This window comes from Lynx canadensis, chromosome D2, assembly GCF_007474595.2.
Source record: "Lynx canadensis isolate LIC74 chromosome D2, mLynCan4.pri.v2, whole genome shotgun sequence".
NCBI classification, from domain to species: Eukaryota; Metazoa; Chordata; class Mammalia; order Carnivora; family Felidae; genus Lynx; species Lynx canadensis.
In genome coordinates, this window is record NC_044313.2 from 25,493,425 (window position 1) to 25,510,923 (window position 17,499).

Here is a 17,499-nt window from a genome sequence, read left to right on the forward strand (position 1 = left end):
TTTTCTTCTTGGGTTCTACCCTGGATGTGTTCAACCAGGAAAATGTCACCTGACCTGTCTCTCTCCTCATCTGATAGGTCAACCAGAAGCACCCATCCTTCTGGGTGTCCTACTGGATGTGCTTCCTTGAAGAGAAACTTCCTCCTATTAAAAAGGTATCTTCTCTTAATTGAATCTTAAAATTTTTTTTAATGTTTATTTATTTTTGAGAAAGAGAGACAGTGTGGGTGCAGGAGGGGTAGACAGAGAGGGAGACAGAATCCGAAGCAGGCTCCAGGGTCTGAGCTGTGGAGCTTGAACCGACATACCATGAGATCATGACCTCAACAAAAGTTGGATGCTTAACCAACTGAGCCACCTAGGTGCCCCTCTTAATTGAATCTTTACGGAAACAACTGTTCATTGCAGTAGAATATGGGCAATGCTATGCTTTGCCAAGGGTTCTGTTTTTCAGCTCCTTCAGTGGTCAGGGATGTAATTAAATGCCATCATTCTAATGACACACATTTTCATTCCAGCTGCTTAAAGTTCCTTCTCTGCTAAACAGTTTAGTAATTATCTCTTTGGCCACTACCTGCCTCCCCCAGGAGTGGCCTGCCAGAATGACCTCTACTCCCTCCTTCCATTGTACAGAGTCCCTATAAATTAGTAAGAACTCTTGCCATCTTGAGTAAGGTTATGATGTAGCTTTCCTATTTACTTTTGGGAGTGGAATGTGGCTATCTTTACTTCTTTTTTTTTTCCTCAAAAGGAATGACCTGTATTTCCCCACAAAATACATTGATCTTTCTTTTTTAAATTTTATTTAAATCCATATTAATTAACATACACTGTAATAATGGTTTCAGGAATAGACTTCAGTGATTCATCACTTACAGATAACACCCAGGGCTCATCCCAACAAGTGTTGTCCTTAATGCCCATCACATCACCCATTTAGCCCATCCCTCCACCCAACACCCCTCCAACAACCCTCAGTTTGTTCTCTGTATTTAAGAGTATCTTTTATCTTATTTTTCCTTCCCATCCCCAATGTTCATTTGTTTTGTTTCTTAAATTCCACATAAGAGTGAAATCATACGGTATTTTTTTCTCTCTCAATGATTTATTTCACTTAGCATAATACATTATAGTTCCATCCACGTTATTGCAAATGCCAAGATTTCATTCTTTCAATTGCTGAGTAATATTCCATTGTGTGTGTGTGTGTGTGTGTATATATATATATATATATATATACATATATATATATATATATATATATATATATATTTTTTTTTTTTTTCTTTATCCATTCAGCTGATGGACATTTGGGCTCTTTCCATAATTTGGCTATTGTTAATAATGCTGCTATAAACATTGGGGTGCATGTGCCCCTTGGAATCAGCTTTTTGTATCCTTTGGATAAATACCTAGTAGTGCATTGCTGGGTCATAGGGTAGCTCTACTTTTAATTTTTTGAGGAACCTCCATACTGTTTTCCAGAGTGGCTGCACCAGTTTGCATTCCCACCAGCAGTACAAAACGGTTCCTCTTTTTCCACATCTTCGCCAACATCTGTTGTTTCCTGAGTTGTTAATGTTAGCCATTCTGAAAGGTTTGAGGTGGTATCTCATTGTGGTTTTGATTTGTTTTTCCCTGATGATGAGTGATGTTGAGCATTTTTTCATGTGTCTGTTAGCCATCTGGATGTCTTCTTTGGAAAAGTGTCTATTCATATCTTTTGCCCATTTCTTCACTGGATTATTTGTTCTTTGGATGTTGAATTTGATAAGTTCTTTATAGATTTTGGATACTGACCCTCATCCGATGTCATTTGCAAATATCTTCTCCTATTCCATCGGTTGCCTTTTAGTTTTGCTGATTGTCTCCTTCACTATGCAGAAGTCTTTTACCTTGATGAGGTCCCGGTAGTTCATTTTTGCTTTTGTTTCCCTTGCCTCTAGAGATATTTCTAGTAAGAAGTTGCTGCAGCCAAAGTCAAAGAGGTTGTTGCCTGTTTTCTCCTCTAGGATTTTGATGGTTTCTTATCTTACATTTAGGGCTTTCATCCATTTTATTTTTATGTAGTAAGAAAGTGGTCCAGGTTCATTCTTCTGCGTGTCACTGTCCAGTTTTCCCAACACCATTTGCTGAAGAGACTGTCTTTTTTCCATTGGATATTCTTTCCTGCTCTGCTAAGGATTAGTTGGCCATACATTTGTGGGTACATTCGTGGGTTCTCTACTCTGTTCCATTGATCTATGTGCCTGTTTTTTTGTGCCAGTACCACACCGTCTTGATGATTACAGCTTTGTAATATAGCTTGAAGTCTGGAATTGTGATGCCTCCTGCTTTGGTTTTCTTTCTTAACATTACTTTGGCTATTTGGGGTCTTTTATGCTTCCATACAAATTTTAAAATTGGTTGTTCCAGCTTTGTGAAGAATACTGGTGTCATTTTGATAGGGATTGCATTGACTGTGTAGGTTGTTTTGGGTAGTGTCAACATTTTAACAATATTTGTTCTTCCTATCCAGAAGCATGGAATGTTTTTCCATTTCTTTGTATTTTCTTCCATTTCTTTCATAAGCTTTCTATAGTTTTCAGCATACAGATCCTTGACTTCTTTGGTTAGGTTTATTCCTATGTATTTTATGGTTTTCAGTGCAGTTGTAAATGGGATTGATTCTTTGATTTCTCTTTCTTCTGCTTCATTATTAGTGTAGAGAAATGCAACTGATTTCTGTATGTTGGTTTTATATCCTGTGACTTTGCTGAATTCATGTATCAGTTCTAGCAGTTTTTTGGTGGAGTCTTTTGGGTTTCCCATATAGAGTATCATGTCCTCTGCAAAGAGTGAAAGTTTGAATTCTTCCTTGCCAATCTGGATGCCCTTTATCTCTTTTCTCACCTTAAATTAGGGCCAATGGGGACAAGCACCATCAAGGTAGCCATGATTTACCAAAATGCCAGTATTTCAAAATTCTTAAGTGTACAACATTCCAGAGAATACACTGAATAAGAGGAAAGAAGACAAAATTTATTGCCATGATCTTGTAAGGCTAGCCTTGGTTAGAGCCAAGACTTCACATTCACTCAAGGTCTCACATTTAGATACTGACATTATCTCCGATGTGAGTAGAGTCCCAATATCGTGTGTGTGTGTTAGTAGATCACTCACCAAGTGTAAGTAAACATTTAAAGTATACCACAATGTAGTCCCGCTCTCGGTATTGCGTTTTTTATTTGTTCATTCAATATATCAGGAAAAAACCCCGTGCCCCCCAAACCAGTCCCAACGTCTTGGTGGTCCTGACTCATCGTCCTACCACTAACGGGAGACGGCTTGAAAGGGAGACTTGGAGGATGGGGTTCGGGCAGCAGGGATTGCAGAGCCAGGTCCCAGGCCTCAGAGATTTGGGCTGCGCGCTCCAGCGGAAGCCCATGGAGAACGCGCGGATGGAGGGACCAGAGCACTGCCTGAGCCAAACACGCTAGGCAGGCTCGCCACCTGCAGAGAGATTGGGGCGGGGCCCCGTTGGAATGAGGCGGGGCCGCGGTCGGGGCGGGGCGGAGCCGTGGCGAAACTCCGGCAGTCGGGAGGGAAGGCTCAGGTGGGGAGAGGTGGGTGGGTGGAAAGTCGGGAGGTGTGTCCTGCCCCCGCGCCTGCTAAGAAGACCTGGGCCTGGCGCTTCTGCGCTGGGCGGGGCCTTGGCGCCCGAGGCCTTTGAGCGCCCGGAAGGGCCGGGCCTGCGCGCTCCTCAGGGCAGGGGGCCGGGGGCCAGCGTCGCGACACGGCGGGAGGGGCTTGGAGCGGGTCTGCTTTTCGTTTCCGTTTTCCTCCCTTCCTCAGTGTATCCCCGAACCGGAAGGTGTAGGGGCAGGGCGACGCACAGATCCACCCCTTCTGACCCCCCTGGTGTTTGGCCACGTGGGCGCCCCTTCCTCTTGGACCCCGCCCATTAAAGCGGTTTCAGGGTACGCCTTTATGGATATCTCCCCGAAGTGAAAAGTTAGCGTTTAGCCGTTTTGAAGTTGGTACTTCGGGGGAAGGAGAAATACTCCCGTGGGGCAGAGGAGATTCCAGAGAGAGAACCATAATGAACGTACAGGCCCTCACCCAAGGAGCGCCTCTTTCCTCTAGGCCCCTGGCTTGGACAGGCCCCGGACCCCTGGGTTTATTTATCCCTACCGGAGTCCTGGATGCCCGCCCGGGAGCAGCTTCGGGGCCATGCCAATTTCACCCACTTTAAACGCTTTGCATCCTGATTTTTTCTGTCTCCTATCTAGATCGATTCAGTGACGCAGAGCCTTTCAGGGTTGGCTGGAAGCCAAAGCCCAGCCTCCCGATGGAGTCTGAATCCAGCCGACCTGAAGAGGAGACCCCTTCCCTCTTGTGGGGTTTGGATCCTGTGTTTCTAGCCTTTGCAAAACTCTACATCAGGGATATCCTGGACTTGAAGGAGTCCTGCCAGGTACCAGGTATGTGGCTGGTGGGCCTGGAGGATGCCCTGTGCTGCACCTGCACCCCAGCCTTCTTCAAAGCTGCAGAATGCTAGGGGCTTAGCGGCTTTCAGGAGAGCCTTGCCTCCTGCAGACTCGGAAAATGACCTAGCGTGGACTCTCAAATTAGTTCATTTCTATGCAAGTTAAAAAGTCTAAATCTCAATTTTATTTCTTAAAATAAATGCTTGGGGAAGTAACCTTTGTACTGAGGAATGTTTTTGTCTGCAGTTGAGATCTCTCATATTATAACAGGCTAAGTAGTTTTTCTTTGGGACAGCTCTTGGTGGAAAGCTCACTGGACCAGGCATCTCTAGGCTTTGTTCTCTTTCTCAACTGTGCCTCTTAACTGGCCTGGGCATGTGACTCACCTGTAAAGGTTAGGTGTCTTCTTTGTAAAAATAGGGATTAACCAGGCCTGAGTTTCTTGTGGGGTTTTGTTTTGTTTTGTTTTCACTTAATCAGAACCAAGTTGTATAAACTCCTTGAGAGGAAAGATGTGATCTGCTTTATACACCTATGTAATTACAGTGCTTAAAACAGTGCCAGGCATGTAGTGGTCCCTCAAAGAAATAGTAATTGGGGCAAAAAAAGTATTAAAAATGTAAAGTTAAAGAAATCACTTTTTTTAAAGTGGTAGAATAAAGATAGGTTCTTCATACCTAAGACGTAACAAATATAATTTGAGGTAGATTTAAATAATGCACTTAGCTGTGCATGGGTCTTCACATGTTTACTGTGTTATATGAGAAGTTTGGTTAAACTCTTTGCTGTTTTGAACAAATAGCAAGCTGTGAGTCAGAAGTAGTCAAGAATCTCAAGTATGTACAGTTCTAATGAGAGGATGTTTTGTGTGTTTCCAGTTCTATGTACAAATATATTTGGATGGCCTTATTTTAAAGCCTTTTGTGCATATTTTTCACCACACCTTGGTTTCCTATTATTGTTGGAGATTGTCTGTTTTTTGTTTTTTGTTTTTCCTTGGAAGGCAGCCGTCCTCCCCCACAGTTGTCCATTTTCCAGAACAGGCCGGTATTCTTCATAGCTCAACTCAGGAAGAAAGCAATTTCACACCAAATGCCAGCCTTGCATTTGAAAGAAAGGTCTTCTGTAGATGCTCAAGGAAATATCAGGGCATGCTAGGGGCTTAACGCTTCTTGTGGCTCAAGGACTTTACGATGTATTAACAACAAACCAAGGAAAACTGATCCTGATGGTCTTTGCTATGTCACTGGTAATACTGTTCCAGATGTGATTTTGTTGCCAGGTGGACTGGGGAAACCCCCCCTCACCACTCCCCTGGGCCCTGTGCCTCCACCCAGTCCTTCCCAGGGATGTTGCCAGAGGCTCTTTGTCTCCTAGCAAGGAAGAATTCAAGGAGAGACCAGACACATGGTTGAGCAGTGCAAGTGGGAAAGTTTATTAAAGTGAGATGTGAGAACAGGCTAACTTAGTGGAGAGCTGTGCCTGGGGTTTTGGGTTTGTGTCTTGTATTGACAGTTGTTAGGGGGTGGAAACTTTATTACTTTGGGAGGGATATTTTTGTGAACAGGGTTTCATGCCTTTTCTCCCTTACTTGATCAGGGTTTCTGGCCTTCTTTGTCTGGGGTCTGTCTGTTTTGATCCAGCTTCTGGTGGCTTTGGTTTTGGAGTGTTGCCGCGGACGGGTATCTAAATTTCCTGATAGCTGGCCTCCAGGCATCCTGTTAAAACCCGAACTAACTGCCTACTCTTGTTTTTAAAATGAAACTTCATGGTTGAAGCAGACACCAACCATAATTTCACAAGAGTAGTACTCTCTAGATTATACTGTAGGGCCCTAAGGGTGGGAAATTCCCCTAGTCTAGTCTAGGTTTTTACTTCTGTGTTGTTTTTGGTTTGGTTTGAGGATGGGGGTTGTCCATGCCTGAAAGAACAACCGTGTGATCGGAGAGGGCTGGGATTTCCAGCTGGGTGACATCAGCCCAACCCCTTGGGAAGGGAGAGGGGCTGGAGATTGAGTTGTTGTGTGGCCAAGGATTGAGTCTTGCCTGCATACTGAAACTCGAGTAAAAACTGTAGACACTGAGGCTCAGGTGAATTTTCCTGGTTGGTAATCATACATTGATTTATCGGGAGGGTGATGTGTTCTGTGGATATGGAAGCTTTGTGCTTGGACCTTCCCAGACCTTGTCCTATGCCTCTCTTTATTTAGATAGTCCTGATTTGTACCCTTTACTAAGAAACTACAGTCATAGGTCTAGCACCTTCCTGAGTTGTGTGCCATTCTAGCAGATTATCAAAACTGAGTGAGTTACAGGAACCCCTAATTTGTAGTGCTTTGGTCAGAAGTGTGGGTGGCCTGAGAACCCCCAAATTTAGGGTCAGTGACTGAAGAAAGAGCAGTCTTGTGGGAGACTGTGACCTTGACTTGAAATTTGACCTTATTCTGCTTATTTGCCATCAGAATTGCCTTGCAAAATGGTTGCAAAATGTCAACTCTGTGAATTTAGGGTTAAACTAATACAAAATGTTAAGAAAAAAATGTTACAAAGTTTGACTGTGGTGGTGGTGGTGGTGTTTATAGGTTTTGGGGTCTTTTTTGCTTCATCTTTTTGTTTATAGCATAAAGAAATTGTCTTTATTATTCTAAATATCCATGTCAGACTTTAATAATGGGATATAATGAATGTTTAAATCAAAATACAGTACTTATATTATCTAATTCTTGAGGGTCCAATGAAGTGGAAATAGCGTATTCATAAGAATTATACTAAAAATAGCATCTTATCGGGCACCTGGATGGCTCAGTCAGTTGAACATCTGATCTTGATTTTAGCTCAGGTCAGGATCCCAGGGTCATGGGATTGAGCCCTGCTGAGCTTAAGATTGTCTCTCGCTCTCTCCTTGTGCCCCACACCCCCCCTTTCTAAAATAAAATAAAAAATTAATGATAAATAGTATCTTAGGTATTTGAATGCATTCATACATCAATTAAATAACAGCAGTTAGACTAAAAAGAGGTAAATCAAAAATATTTTTAAAAGAGAGAAAACAGACAAATGTCTTGCTGGAGTGGTGGCTGTTTGGGGGTTGGCTACTGTGAAAGCTGAATCAGGCCTGCCTGAGTGATTCCAGATCCCTGGACCCTCCTGGCCTGACCCTCCTCCTTCCTTCAGCCCTGATGATCCAGATGATTCCCCCTGATATGTTTGCGCCTCCTTGGGCTGCATGTGGAACAAAGGCAGCAGGAGCAGAAACACTTCGGGTTGCAGCCTAAACTCCACATAAGCCAGTATCCGTCGTCTTGGTTATTTTCTTTTCTTGGCTTACTGAGCTTTCTTTTGGTCAGCAGAGCTGCCATCCAACTTTTATTGAGCCCTTTTGTCCTAGAAGAGAATCTTGTTTTGATAGAAGGAAGTTCTCTCCCAATTCTTTTCCATGTCTTCCGCCATCTTCTTGTAGGTTGTGCTTCTGATATGTGGCGTTCATGATTCCATACACTCTGGGAAGTGTCTTCTCTGTTTCCAAGCAGCGTGTTTCCTCCTCAGTTGATTTTCTCTGTTTTGATTCAACCCCTGTGTTATTTTCTTTTAAATCTGTTCTCCGTTGTTCTGTGATGCTTTTAAGACGTTTATTGCATCAGTCACTTAAGATTGGAACGATTGTTTGCACCTTGGAGTGACTAGGTCTGTCCTTGAAGGTGACCATTGTCAGTCTAGGAGATAAAAGTTTAGGGGTCTCTCTTTTCCTGTGCTTTCTTGAGAAAGTCTGTTGTGTTCTCAAGTGAAGCCCTGTTCAGATTTTTATTGAGTGGCACAGCATAGTTTGCAACACTGGAGGATTAGCCTCCATCACAGGTGACTTGAAGACTTCCCTGGCTTGTGTCATTAGTCCAGTCTTGTTACCACCTTTTTTGTATGTTTCCACGTAAGCAGAATACATTTTGGTTAGCTCTTTTCCCACTCTTAAAGTGTGTCAGCTCTTTACTATAAAAACCACCATAGTAGCACGTACCAGGGTGTCCAGGGAAACCCACAGAGGCCTGAGACTGTCTCAGGCTTTCAGACATCACCAGTGAAGCACCCCATAGTGGCTCTAGGACCAGCTGGAAAGATATTTCAGGGACAGACAGTGGATCCTCCAATGGGTCCAGAGGTCTCCACAGTTCTGCCTCCTCCTATTTTGTGGTCCTGGGGCCACAACTGACACATGGAATCCTGTGGAGTGTGCTGTCTCTAATGCAAACCAATCCCAGGACAGACCATCTTTGAGCTGGGATAGGGGAAGGCCAGTCACGTTCAGAGAACGGTTCCAATCTGGCTCTGTTCAGGACACAGATAGAAAGTGCTATTACCTGTACAATGCATTTGGGGAAGCAGAAAGTGCTGGCTGCAGCCAGAGAGCAGCCTCAGCCTGGAGTTCAGGCCACTCTAAGCCCCACCTGGCCCATGCAGCAAAGGAGGGCCATGCCATAGCTCTTCTCTGCACACAAGCATGTCAGGGCACGGTGTTGGGGTGCGCTCCAGGACAGGACTCCATGCCCATATCCATAGGTGAGGCTCATTCTCCTGATTTAAACTTTCTTCTGCCACAGGAAGTCTGAGCTTGCCTGCGGAGGTCCTGCAGGGCTCTCCCTCCTCTGAACTTGCCCTTTGTGTTTCGTCAGTGCAGGCAGGCAGGGGCAGAGGCCCCAAAGGTCTCACCAAAGGTGGTAACTAAGGGGCCTAGATATCAATCGTAAGAACTCAGAAGTTGATTGGAAGTATCCTGCACTTGAAATGTCGTGGATTTTCTGTGGATCCAGTTTGTCCCCATTCAACCCAAGTGTCCCTGGAAGGGGGTGACTCTCTTTGGGAATGACACAGTGACTCGGGCTCCTTCCCTTGTGTAGCCTTGCCATTTCAGCTCATGGCCCCCATTTGTTGCCCTGGGCATGGTCTCTAATCCACTAAGTCATCTTGAGAAGGATGCTCTGCCAGGGAGAGGGCCTTCTTTTGGCTAAATTTGCCACCATGTTTTCCTTCCAACCACATCTCACCCTTCTAGGATCTCTAGCTGATTGAGGCTTAGAGCCTCCTTGTCCATCCTCTGGGACTCTCCATGAGTGTCTCATCCCCAGCCCCTTTATCCACATGGGAAACGAGAGCCGTCAGTGGAGGCCAGTCTGGAGGTTTTGAAGGGCTTCAGGGTTCGGGCCGTCCTGCTGCCCAGCCCTATAGGTGTGGAGAAGAGAGGCTCTGTCCAGGCTTGGTGGGGAGGGAGGAGGTGGTCAGATGCCTACATTGGTGAATGTTTCTTTGTTTACAATTAATATCTTTATTTTATTTATTTATTTATTTATTTATTTATTTATTTTTAAAAATTTGTTTTTTAGTCTTTATTTTTGAGAGAGAGAGGGAGACACAGAATCTGAAGCAGGCTCCAGGCTCTGAGCTGTCAGCACAGAGCCCGATGTGGGGCTTGAACCCATGAACTGCGAGATCATGACCTGAGCCGAAGTCGGACATCTAACTGACTGAGCCACCCAGGCGCCCCTCATATCTTTATTTTAAAAGGAAATGGCCATTTAAATGTTTATAGCCTCTTTCTAAAACTAAAGAATTCAGCCATCACGGTGGGAAAAAGGACAAGCTGGAGGTTTTAGTTTGGATTTCGTTAGCTGTAGGAGAGACATGCACATGCCAGTAGCTTAAGCCAGAATAGGGAGTTAGGTTAGGATGTTGGGGGTGTGCAGACAGGAAGCTCTGCAGGAGCCAGGACAGCTCTGGGACCTTGGGTGGGAATCGGGGACTCACTGCAGCCAGGAGTCCCTCTACAACCCTTCCAGAGTCCACAAAAGGCCTCCAGGTGTTAGCGTATGATTTGTCTTCTCAGGTCTCTCCTCTGGCAGGAAGCTGCCCGTTGGCATCTGTTCTCTGGGTTTTGAAAACAGTTTTAAGAAGAGAAGTTTTTGAATTATAATCTGGCCCCAAAGGCAGCATTTTGTAACCTAATTATCTTCTCTTTAAAAAAGAAAGTGGGGGTGGACGCCTGGGTGGCTCAGTCAGTTAAATGTCAGACTTTGGCTCAGGTCATGATCAAGTAAAAAAGCCAAAGAAGCCTTTCTTGTGATTTCCTCTCTTTTCTTTTATAGCCTCTCCAAATAGATTTGGTCTCATAATATACTGTTTTCAGGCCCCTTGTGAGAGGTCCACAAGGATGCACATTTCATTTTCACAAGTGGAAAGAAGATTAACCAGATCTAGTTGGGCAACATTGGTTTTCTCTTTTCTACATTTGTACAGGCTTCAGTAAAGCCAAACTTTCTACTTAGAACCCTTAAGGAAAAGACATTTGAATTTCTTGGGGCTTGCCATTTGTCAAGGGCTGATTTTTTTTTTTTTTTAATTTCAGGAGTATTTTTTTACAATGGGCATCCAATAAAACAGGTGGAGATCTTGGGAACTGTAATTGGAAGAAGAGAAAAGGATACTTTCTACAGCTATGGAGGTAAGAACAATTGTGCCCAACACTGAGTTTATGTGAAAGGACCCCACTTAGTGGAACACTGAATATCATGCAACCCTAGCCTTTCAGAGCAGCTGGGGACTCTCACAGAGCCCACGCACTTTTCCTTTATTAGGAGCCCCTTGGGGCCACTGACATGGACCAAGTGTAAAGTGACGCAAAAAGTAAGAATGACACTGATGCATACTTTCACGTGACAGCTGATGGGGAGTTTGGAGGTGGAAGAATTGAAATATGACAGTCTAGGATCTCTGGATGATCAAGGTTAGATACCTGATACCTGAGAGCATAGCTATAAACGGCAAAGGATGGTAACAAATGTTTATATTGGTACCTTTAAAAATAAAAAAGGCCAGATTAATGTTAAAATAGACTCTTTAAGAAGATAAGTATAAAAATAATAAGATTTGTATCCAGAACAGTATTTTTTTTAATGTTTTATTTATTTTTTGAAAGAGAGATCGTAAGCAGGGGAGGGGCAGAGGGAGAGTGGGGGGTCAAATGATCCGAAGCAGGCCCTGTGCTGACAGGCTGACAGCAGCAAGCTGGATGTGGGGCTCAAATTCATGAACCTTGAGATCATGACCTGGGCTGAAGTTGGATGCTCAACTGACTGAGCCACCCAGGTGCCCCCAGAACAGTGTTTTTAAAAAGTCTCTTGGGGAGGTGCCTGGCCGGCTCAGTTGGTGGAGCATGTGACTCTTGATTTCGGAGTTGTGGGTTCAAGCCCCATGTTGGGCATGGAAATTACTTGAAAATAAATCTTTTCTTAATAAAAGCCTTTTGGTACTCAGGGGTGAATATCTGTTATCATAAAATTTCCCTCCCCTCATGATGTTGGAAACCAAATGAAGGATTTCTATAGTTTGGACAGCAGCAATTAGTGTCATGGGTCTTGATTTTTTTTCATTGAGTTTAATGTAAGCATTTTCATCTGTTGCCTTGTGCAACTCTCAGAGCCTCTGCAGCTAGGAGGCCAACCTAGATATTTAGTGGGAAGCTTAACTTCGGATTCCAAATCTTTGCTGTAATTGACGTTGTTGCTTTCTGGTGTGCTGCCTTGGATTTGTGTTCCTGCTCTCCTTGTGGAGAGACAGAAGGCAGTTGAACAAGTTGACTGCCACCATTTCACTGGCAGTCTGTGTATGATAGCTAATGTATAGATACAATATCATTGCCTTTCTTCAACAGGTATTCATTTCCCTGAATGTGACAGTCTCCTGCTTATAAAATAACATGTGAGAGATGAGTTTCCTCATGCCCTCTGCTTTTGCCCAGCATATATATATTTTTTAAACTTTAAAATAGATCGTCTTGTCAGGCATCCCCATATTGGATCTCTTCTCTCCTTTATTTTACCAAAGGTATTCGTTCTGTTTTTCTCCAGACAATTCAACAAATATCCACCAATTTCCTACAGCATACTCAGCTGTGGGCAAGTACATTTTCTGTAGTATAATGAAGTACTACCTCTCCAAATATCAGTGATGAAATGGTAGTTTCAGTTTACAAAGCATTTTCACGTACATGGTGTTATTCTCCCGCTAATCGTTTGAAATAGTAAGGACAGACGTTCTTTCCGTTTTGGAGATGAGAAAAATAAGGTCCAGTCATTTGCTCAAGGTTCCACTGATGGAGATTTATAGATCCAATCTATTTACTGACTCCAGTGAGCTGTATATCTCCATATAACTCAATTTGATTTTTCTCTCCCCCATCAGCTCACCCTCCCCCCAAAAACCAACTTCATCTGCTTTTTTTGTTTTTGTTTTTGTTTTTGTTTTTGCTGGGTACAGCATGCTTTATTGTTAGGATAGGTTGGGCTTCCCAAGCTCCTCCCCTTCTCATGGGGTCTGGGATGGAAACTATGTAGAGGTCAGGAGTTTAAAACAAGATGAAGGTGATATGTTTGACTCTTCCCCAATAAACAGTTTCTTTAGAATGAATGTTACAAGAACAGGACCCATCTGTGGGCTATGGGAAAATGAAAAACATCTGAGGGTTGAGGTAACTGAGAGTAGAAATGCTTTTGTGACTTTAACTCTTGTGAGGCCTGTTCAAGGGAGAGCTGCACCCTCCCTGCTGTCCTAGGGCCATCTTGGCTTTCGGGCCACCTGCCAGGCGGCCACTCCCTGCCGTACTGGGTCCTGCTCCACCTGACTCACTACAGGCCTGTGCTGGGGGTGTTTCCTGCTGTCGCTGACTCATTCCACTGCTGAAACAAAAGGCCAGCGACCCAGGCGAATGGGGGAGCACGTTGTGCAGCACTGCAAGGGGGCTCCCCTACCAGGGCATTCCAGCAGCCAGACCTTACACTGCCGGGGAGCAGCACCCTCCAGGAGAGGTTACAAACCAGAAGGTCAGAGGGTTTGGTGGCAGTGCCCAGAGCACTTGGCAGCAGTTTAAGTTCAGACCAAGAGTCCTGGAGAGGCTGCAGTCAGTGTCCTCACACATCCTAGAACAAGTGTTCATGTGCTAATATTTTTTACACTACATGATAAACCAAGATTTGTCACTGGCCAGAGAAGTAGTGTGCCTAGAGGTGTCAAACAATTTTTTAATTCAGAATTTCCTTATTGATTTAAGATGATATTCATTATAAAATAAAATTTCAAATTAGACTAAATTTTACTGAAGTACATTAAAGTCATGTAAAACCCTATAAATAAGATAAAAACAATGTCAACGTTTGGGTGAACATCCTTCCTAATAGTTTTACATGTTTCTAATATTGGAGAAATATATATGTCTTATTTCCTTGAGCTGTTATGCATATTTCTCTCTCAATATTTCTGAAATGAGGCTTACAGTGAGCATGTACATTCAACGTGGAGTCCGTTTCCTATGCTCCAAAAGAAACTGCTATTATCATTTTAAAGTCTTAAAATAATTTCTGTCAAGGTACACTATTTAACATTTTATGTGAATTAGATTATATATGAGATTTCTTGGGGCTCTTGGGTGGCTCAGTTAGTTGTGTGTCCGTGACTCTTGATTTCAGCTTATGTCCTGATCTCAGGGTTTCATGAGTTTGAGCCCCACATCAGGCTCATGCTGGCTGCACAGAACCTGCTTGGGATTCTCTCTCCCTCTCTGCCCCTCCCCCTATTGTGTTCTGTCTCTCACAAAATAATAAACTTAAAAAAATATTATATAAGATTTCTTTGCTAAAATGAGGCATGGATATCTTTTAACAGCAGTGAACATAAATCTTCATTATAACTTTTTACCTCCATATGCTATGCCATTGTAATTCATTAAAAAAAATTTTTTTTAATGTTTATTCATTTTTGAGAGAGAGAGTGCAAGCCGGGGAGAGGCAGAGAGAGAGAAGGAGACACAGATTCTGAAGCAGGCTCCAGGCTCCGAGCTCCCAGCACAGAACCCGACCTGAACTGCCAGTGCAGAACCCAATGAGGGGCCCAAACCCACAAACTGTGAGATCATGACCTGAGCGAAGTTGGTCGCTCAACTGACTGAGCCACCCAACTTCCAGTATTATGAACAATGTTGCAACAAACGGCCTTATACAAGATGTATAAATCTGGGTACTTACTCTGTTTTTCTCCCCAGGATAAATTTCTAGAAGTAATCACGAAGTCAGAGGATATATACATTTAAAAATTCAACTGGTTTCCTAACTTGCTCTTTAGAAATTTGATATGAATTTACACTTCCACTAACAGCATGTGAGGGTATATCAGTATTTAAAAACAATTTTTTTTAATTTACATCCAAATTAGTTAGCATATAGTGCAACAATGATTTCAGGAGTAGATTCCTTAATGCCCCTTACCCATTTAGCCCATCCCCCCTCCTACAACCCCTCCAGTAACCCTCTGTTTGTTCTCCATATTTAAGAGTCTCTTATGTTTTGTTCCCCTCCCTGTTTTTATATTATTTTTGCTTCCCTTCCCTTTTGTTCATCCATTCTGTGTCTTAAAGTCCTCATATGAGCGAAGTCATATGATGTTTATCTTTCTCTGTCTTACTAATTTCGCTTAGCAGCATAATACCTTCTAGTTCCATCCACGTAGTTGCAAATGGCAAGATTTCATTCTTTTTGATTGCCGAGGAATACTCCATAGTATATATATATACCACATCTTCTTTATCCACTCATCCATCGATGGACATTTGGGCTCTTTCCATACTTTGGCTATTGTTGATAGTGCTGCTATAAACATTGGGGTGCATGTGTCTCTTTGAAACAGCAAAGGGTATCAGTATTTTTTAATATTTGTTATTCTAGTAATTGAGACATTATGTTTGTTCTTTTTCTGGTAACTAATGAATTTAGTGTACTGACACGTTTATTGTTCATTTTTATATCTTCTGTGAGTTGCATATTCTTTTTTTTTGCCATTTTTTTCTCTGGTCTTGTTCTTTATTCATTTGTATGAGCTCCTTATATATTAAGACACTAGCCCTATCATTTGGAAAATTGCTGTACAGTATTAATTATTAGTTGGTCATATATATCAGACCTTTAAAAATGAGTTCTGATTTTCGGGTTTGCTTAAAGAATCCCCCCACCAACTATAAGCACAAAGTTCAAAAGTATTTACCCATATCTTCTTCTCATCATTTTAAGTTCACCTGTTTTACATTTAATAAAATCCATCCAGAATTTATTTTCATATAAGAAGTATTCTTGGCTTCTGCTTTCAACACAGATTTAAACCAGCAATAAAAAAATTTGCATTATGTTCTATATTACATGGGCTTTTATAACAACAGCCTTGCCGGTGATCTTCTAGAAAATCATTAGGCCCACTGATCTCTTTTCTGAGTTTTTCAGAAATTAGACAAAGAGGAAACACCTGTCATCCCATAGCAAGCATTTCCAGTTTCTCTGCAGTTATAAATTCAAGTGCAGTGGGAATTCTGTGTGTGTGTGTGTGTGTGTGTGTGTGTGTGTGTGTGTGTGTGTGTGTTTCATTAAGGATAAAATAAGCCAAAATTATTTATGTGAACAAGATAGAATTATTTGCCATTATGAAAATAAAACTTTTCCCTTCTGCAATATACTTGGCTTTCCTTACATCCCCTGCAGTGTTAAGGACTGTGCAGAAGTTTGTTCACAAAGAGAAGTCCGTGTCAGAATATTTGGGGTGCTCTGTCTTGGTAAATCATAGAGTTCATGAGAGAGCAAATGGTGAGAGAAGAAGGCTACCCTCTAAGTGCCTCTCACCACAGACCATGTCAGCGCTGCCTTGTTTCACCGTGGGAGAGCAAGGCCGCTTTTGCATGTTGCATTCATTGAGATTTTTGTACTTAACTTCCTGAGGACCCCATTTTTAGGAGAGGTGTGGTCAAGAATCAGCAGTACCCTTGGAGCACCTGAGTGGCTCAGTTGGTTAAGCATCCAACTACGGCTCAGCTCATGATCTCACTGTTCCTGGGTTCAAGCCCTACATCAGGCTATGCACTGTTGGCACAGAGCCTGCTTGGGATTCTGTGTCTCCTTCTCTCTGCCCCTCCCACCGCTTATGTGCACGTGTTCTCTTTCTCTCTCTCTCTTTCTCTCTCCCTCTCTCTCAAAATAAATAAACTTAAAATCATTAATCATCAGTACCCTTGAGGCAGGGTAAGTGAAATGTTGACTACATCCTGTTAGGATCGTGTTTTACATCAGCATGTGCAGACAAGCAGTTTTAACTCCTTGGCATACTGTGAGAGGTTACTTCTAAAAATAGAAGGAGGGGCCCCTGGGTGGCTCAGTCAGTTAAGCGTCCGACTTCGGCTCAGGTGATGATCTCGCTGTTCGTGGGTTCGAGCCCCACATTGGGCTCTGTGCTGACAGCTCAGAGCCTGCAGCCTGCGTCAGAATCTGTGTCTCCCTCTCACTCTGCCCCTCCCCTGCTCATGCTCTGTCTCTCTCTGTCTCTCAAAAATGAATAAATATTAAAAAAGTTTTTTTTTTTTTTAAGTAGGAGAGTTTTGTAAGGGTTTGACCAAGCAGGCTATTGAAAAATGTCATTTTTTGGTATGGCAAAATCCAATGTCGGTGTACTGATTCACTAGCAGTGCCCAGATTTCTCTTCTACCCTTTTATGCTTCTCTTGCAGTGGATGACAGCACTGGAGTTATAAACTGCATCTGCTGGAAAAAGTCGAACAATACCGAGTCTTCCTCAGGTACTTTTATTTGACACACTGTTTTACTTTTCAGCTAACCAATGGTTTTTACTCAAGGTGGTTCATCACAACAGCTGTAGGGTTAAATTTTCACATTTATCCGCTGGTGAATTCTGTTGATCAGCTCGAAGCGCTGTGCCCGGAGCTCTGGCTACTGTGCAGACTAATATCCTAGAAGAGCTAGTTGTGTTTGTTTCTCCCTTCTCTTTAGTGCTCACTTCCTCCTGAGCCTGCAGGAGTGTGACGTGGCTGCTGGGAATTCCAGCGTTTCATTTTTACCGTGGCAGCTATTACGTGAGTCGAGATGTTTCAGCTTATTTGCCAGTCAGGTCAGAACCCCCTTGCTCCAGGCATATCCCTTAACCAAAGAAGATTTTGAAGACTTT

The 17,499-nt window shown here is 43.0% G+C and overlaps 1 protein-coding gene across 5 annotated transcripts in view; it reads left to right on the plus strand.

Annotated features, from left to right (window-relative positions):
• The first annotated feature begins 3,558 nt into the window (after positions 1 to 3,558).
• The window catches only part of STN1 (STN1 subunit of CST complex), a 46,109-nt gene continuing 32,168 nt past the window's right edge, over positions 3,559 to 17,499 (plus strand). For 2 of the 5 annotated variants that reach the window (XM_030335084.2, XM_032595239.1), the window contains exons 1-4: positions 3,768 to 3,959; positions 4,272 to 4,463; positions 10,860 to 10,955; positions 17,045 to 17,113. In XM_030335084.2, the coding sequence (XP_030190944.1) occupies positions 4,331 to 4,463; positions 10,860 to 10,955; positions 17,045 to 17,113 (298 nt within the window). In that variant the 5' untranslated portion in view covers positions 3,768 to 3,959; positions 4,272 to 4,330. Of the gene's footprint in view, positions 3,596 to 3,766; positions 3,960 to 4,271; positions 4,464 to 10,859; positions 10,956 to 17,044; positions 17,114 to 17,499 lie in introns of those variants that run through there. The other 3 variants (XM_030335085.1, XM_030335089.2, XM_032595238.1) reach the window with 3 other exon arrangements.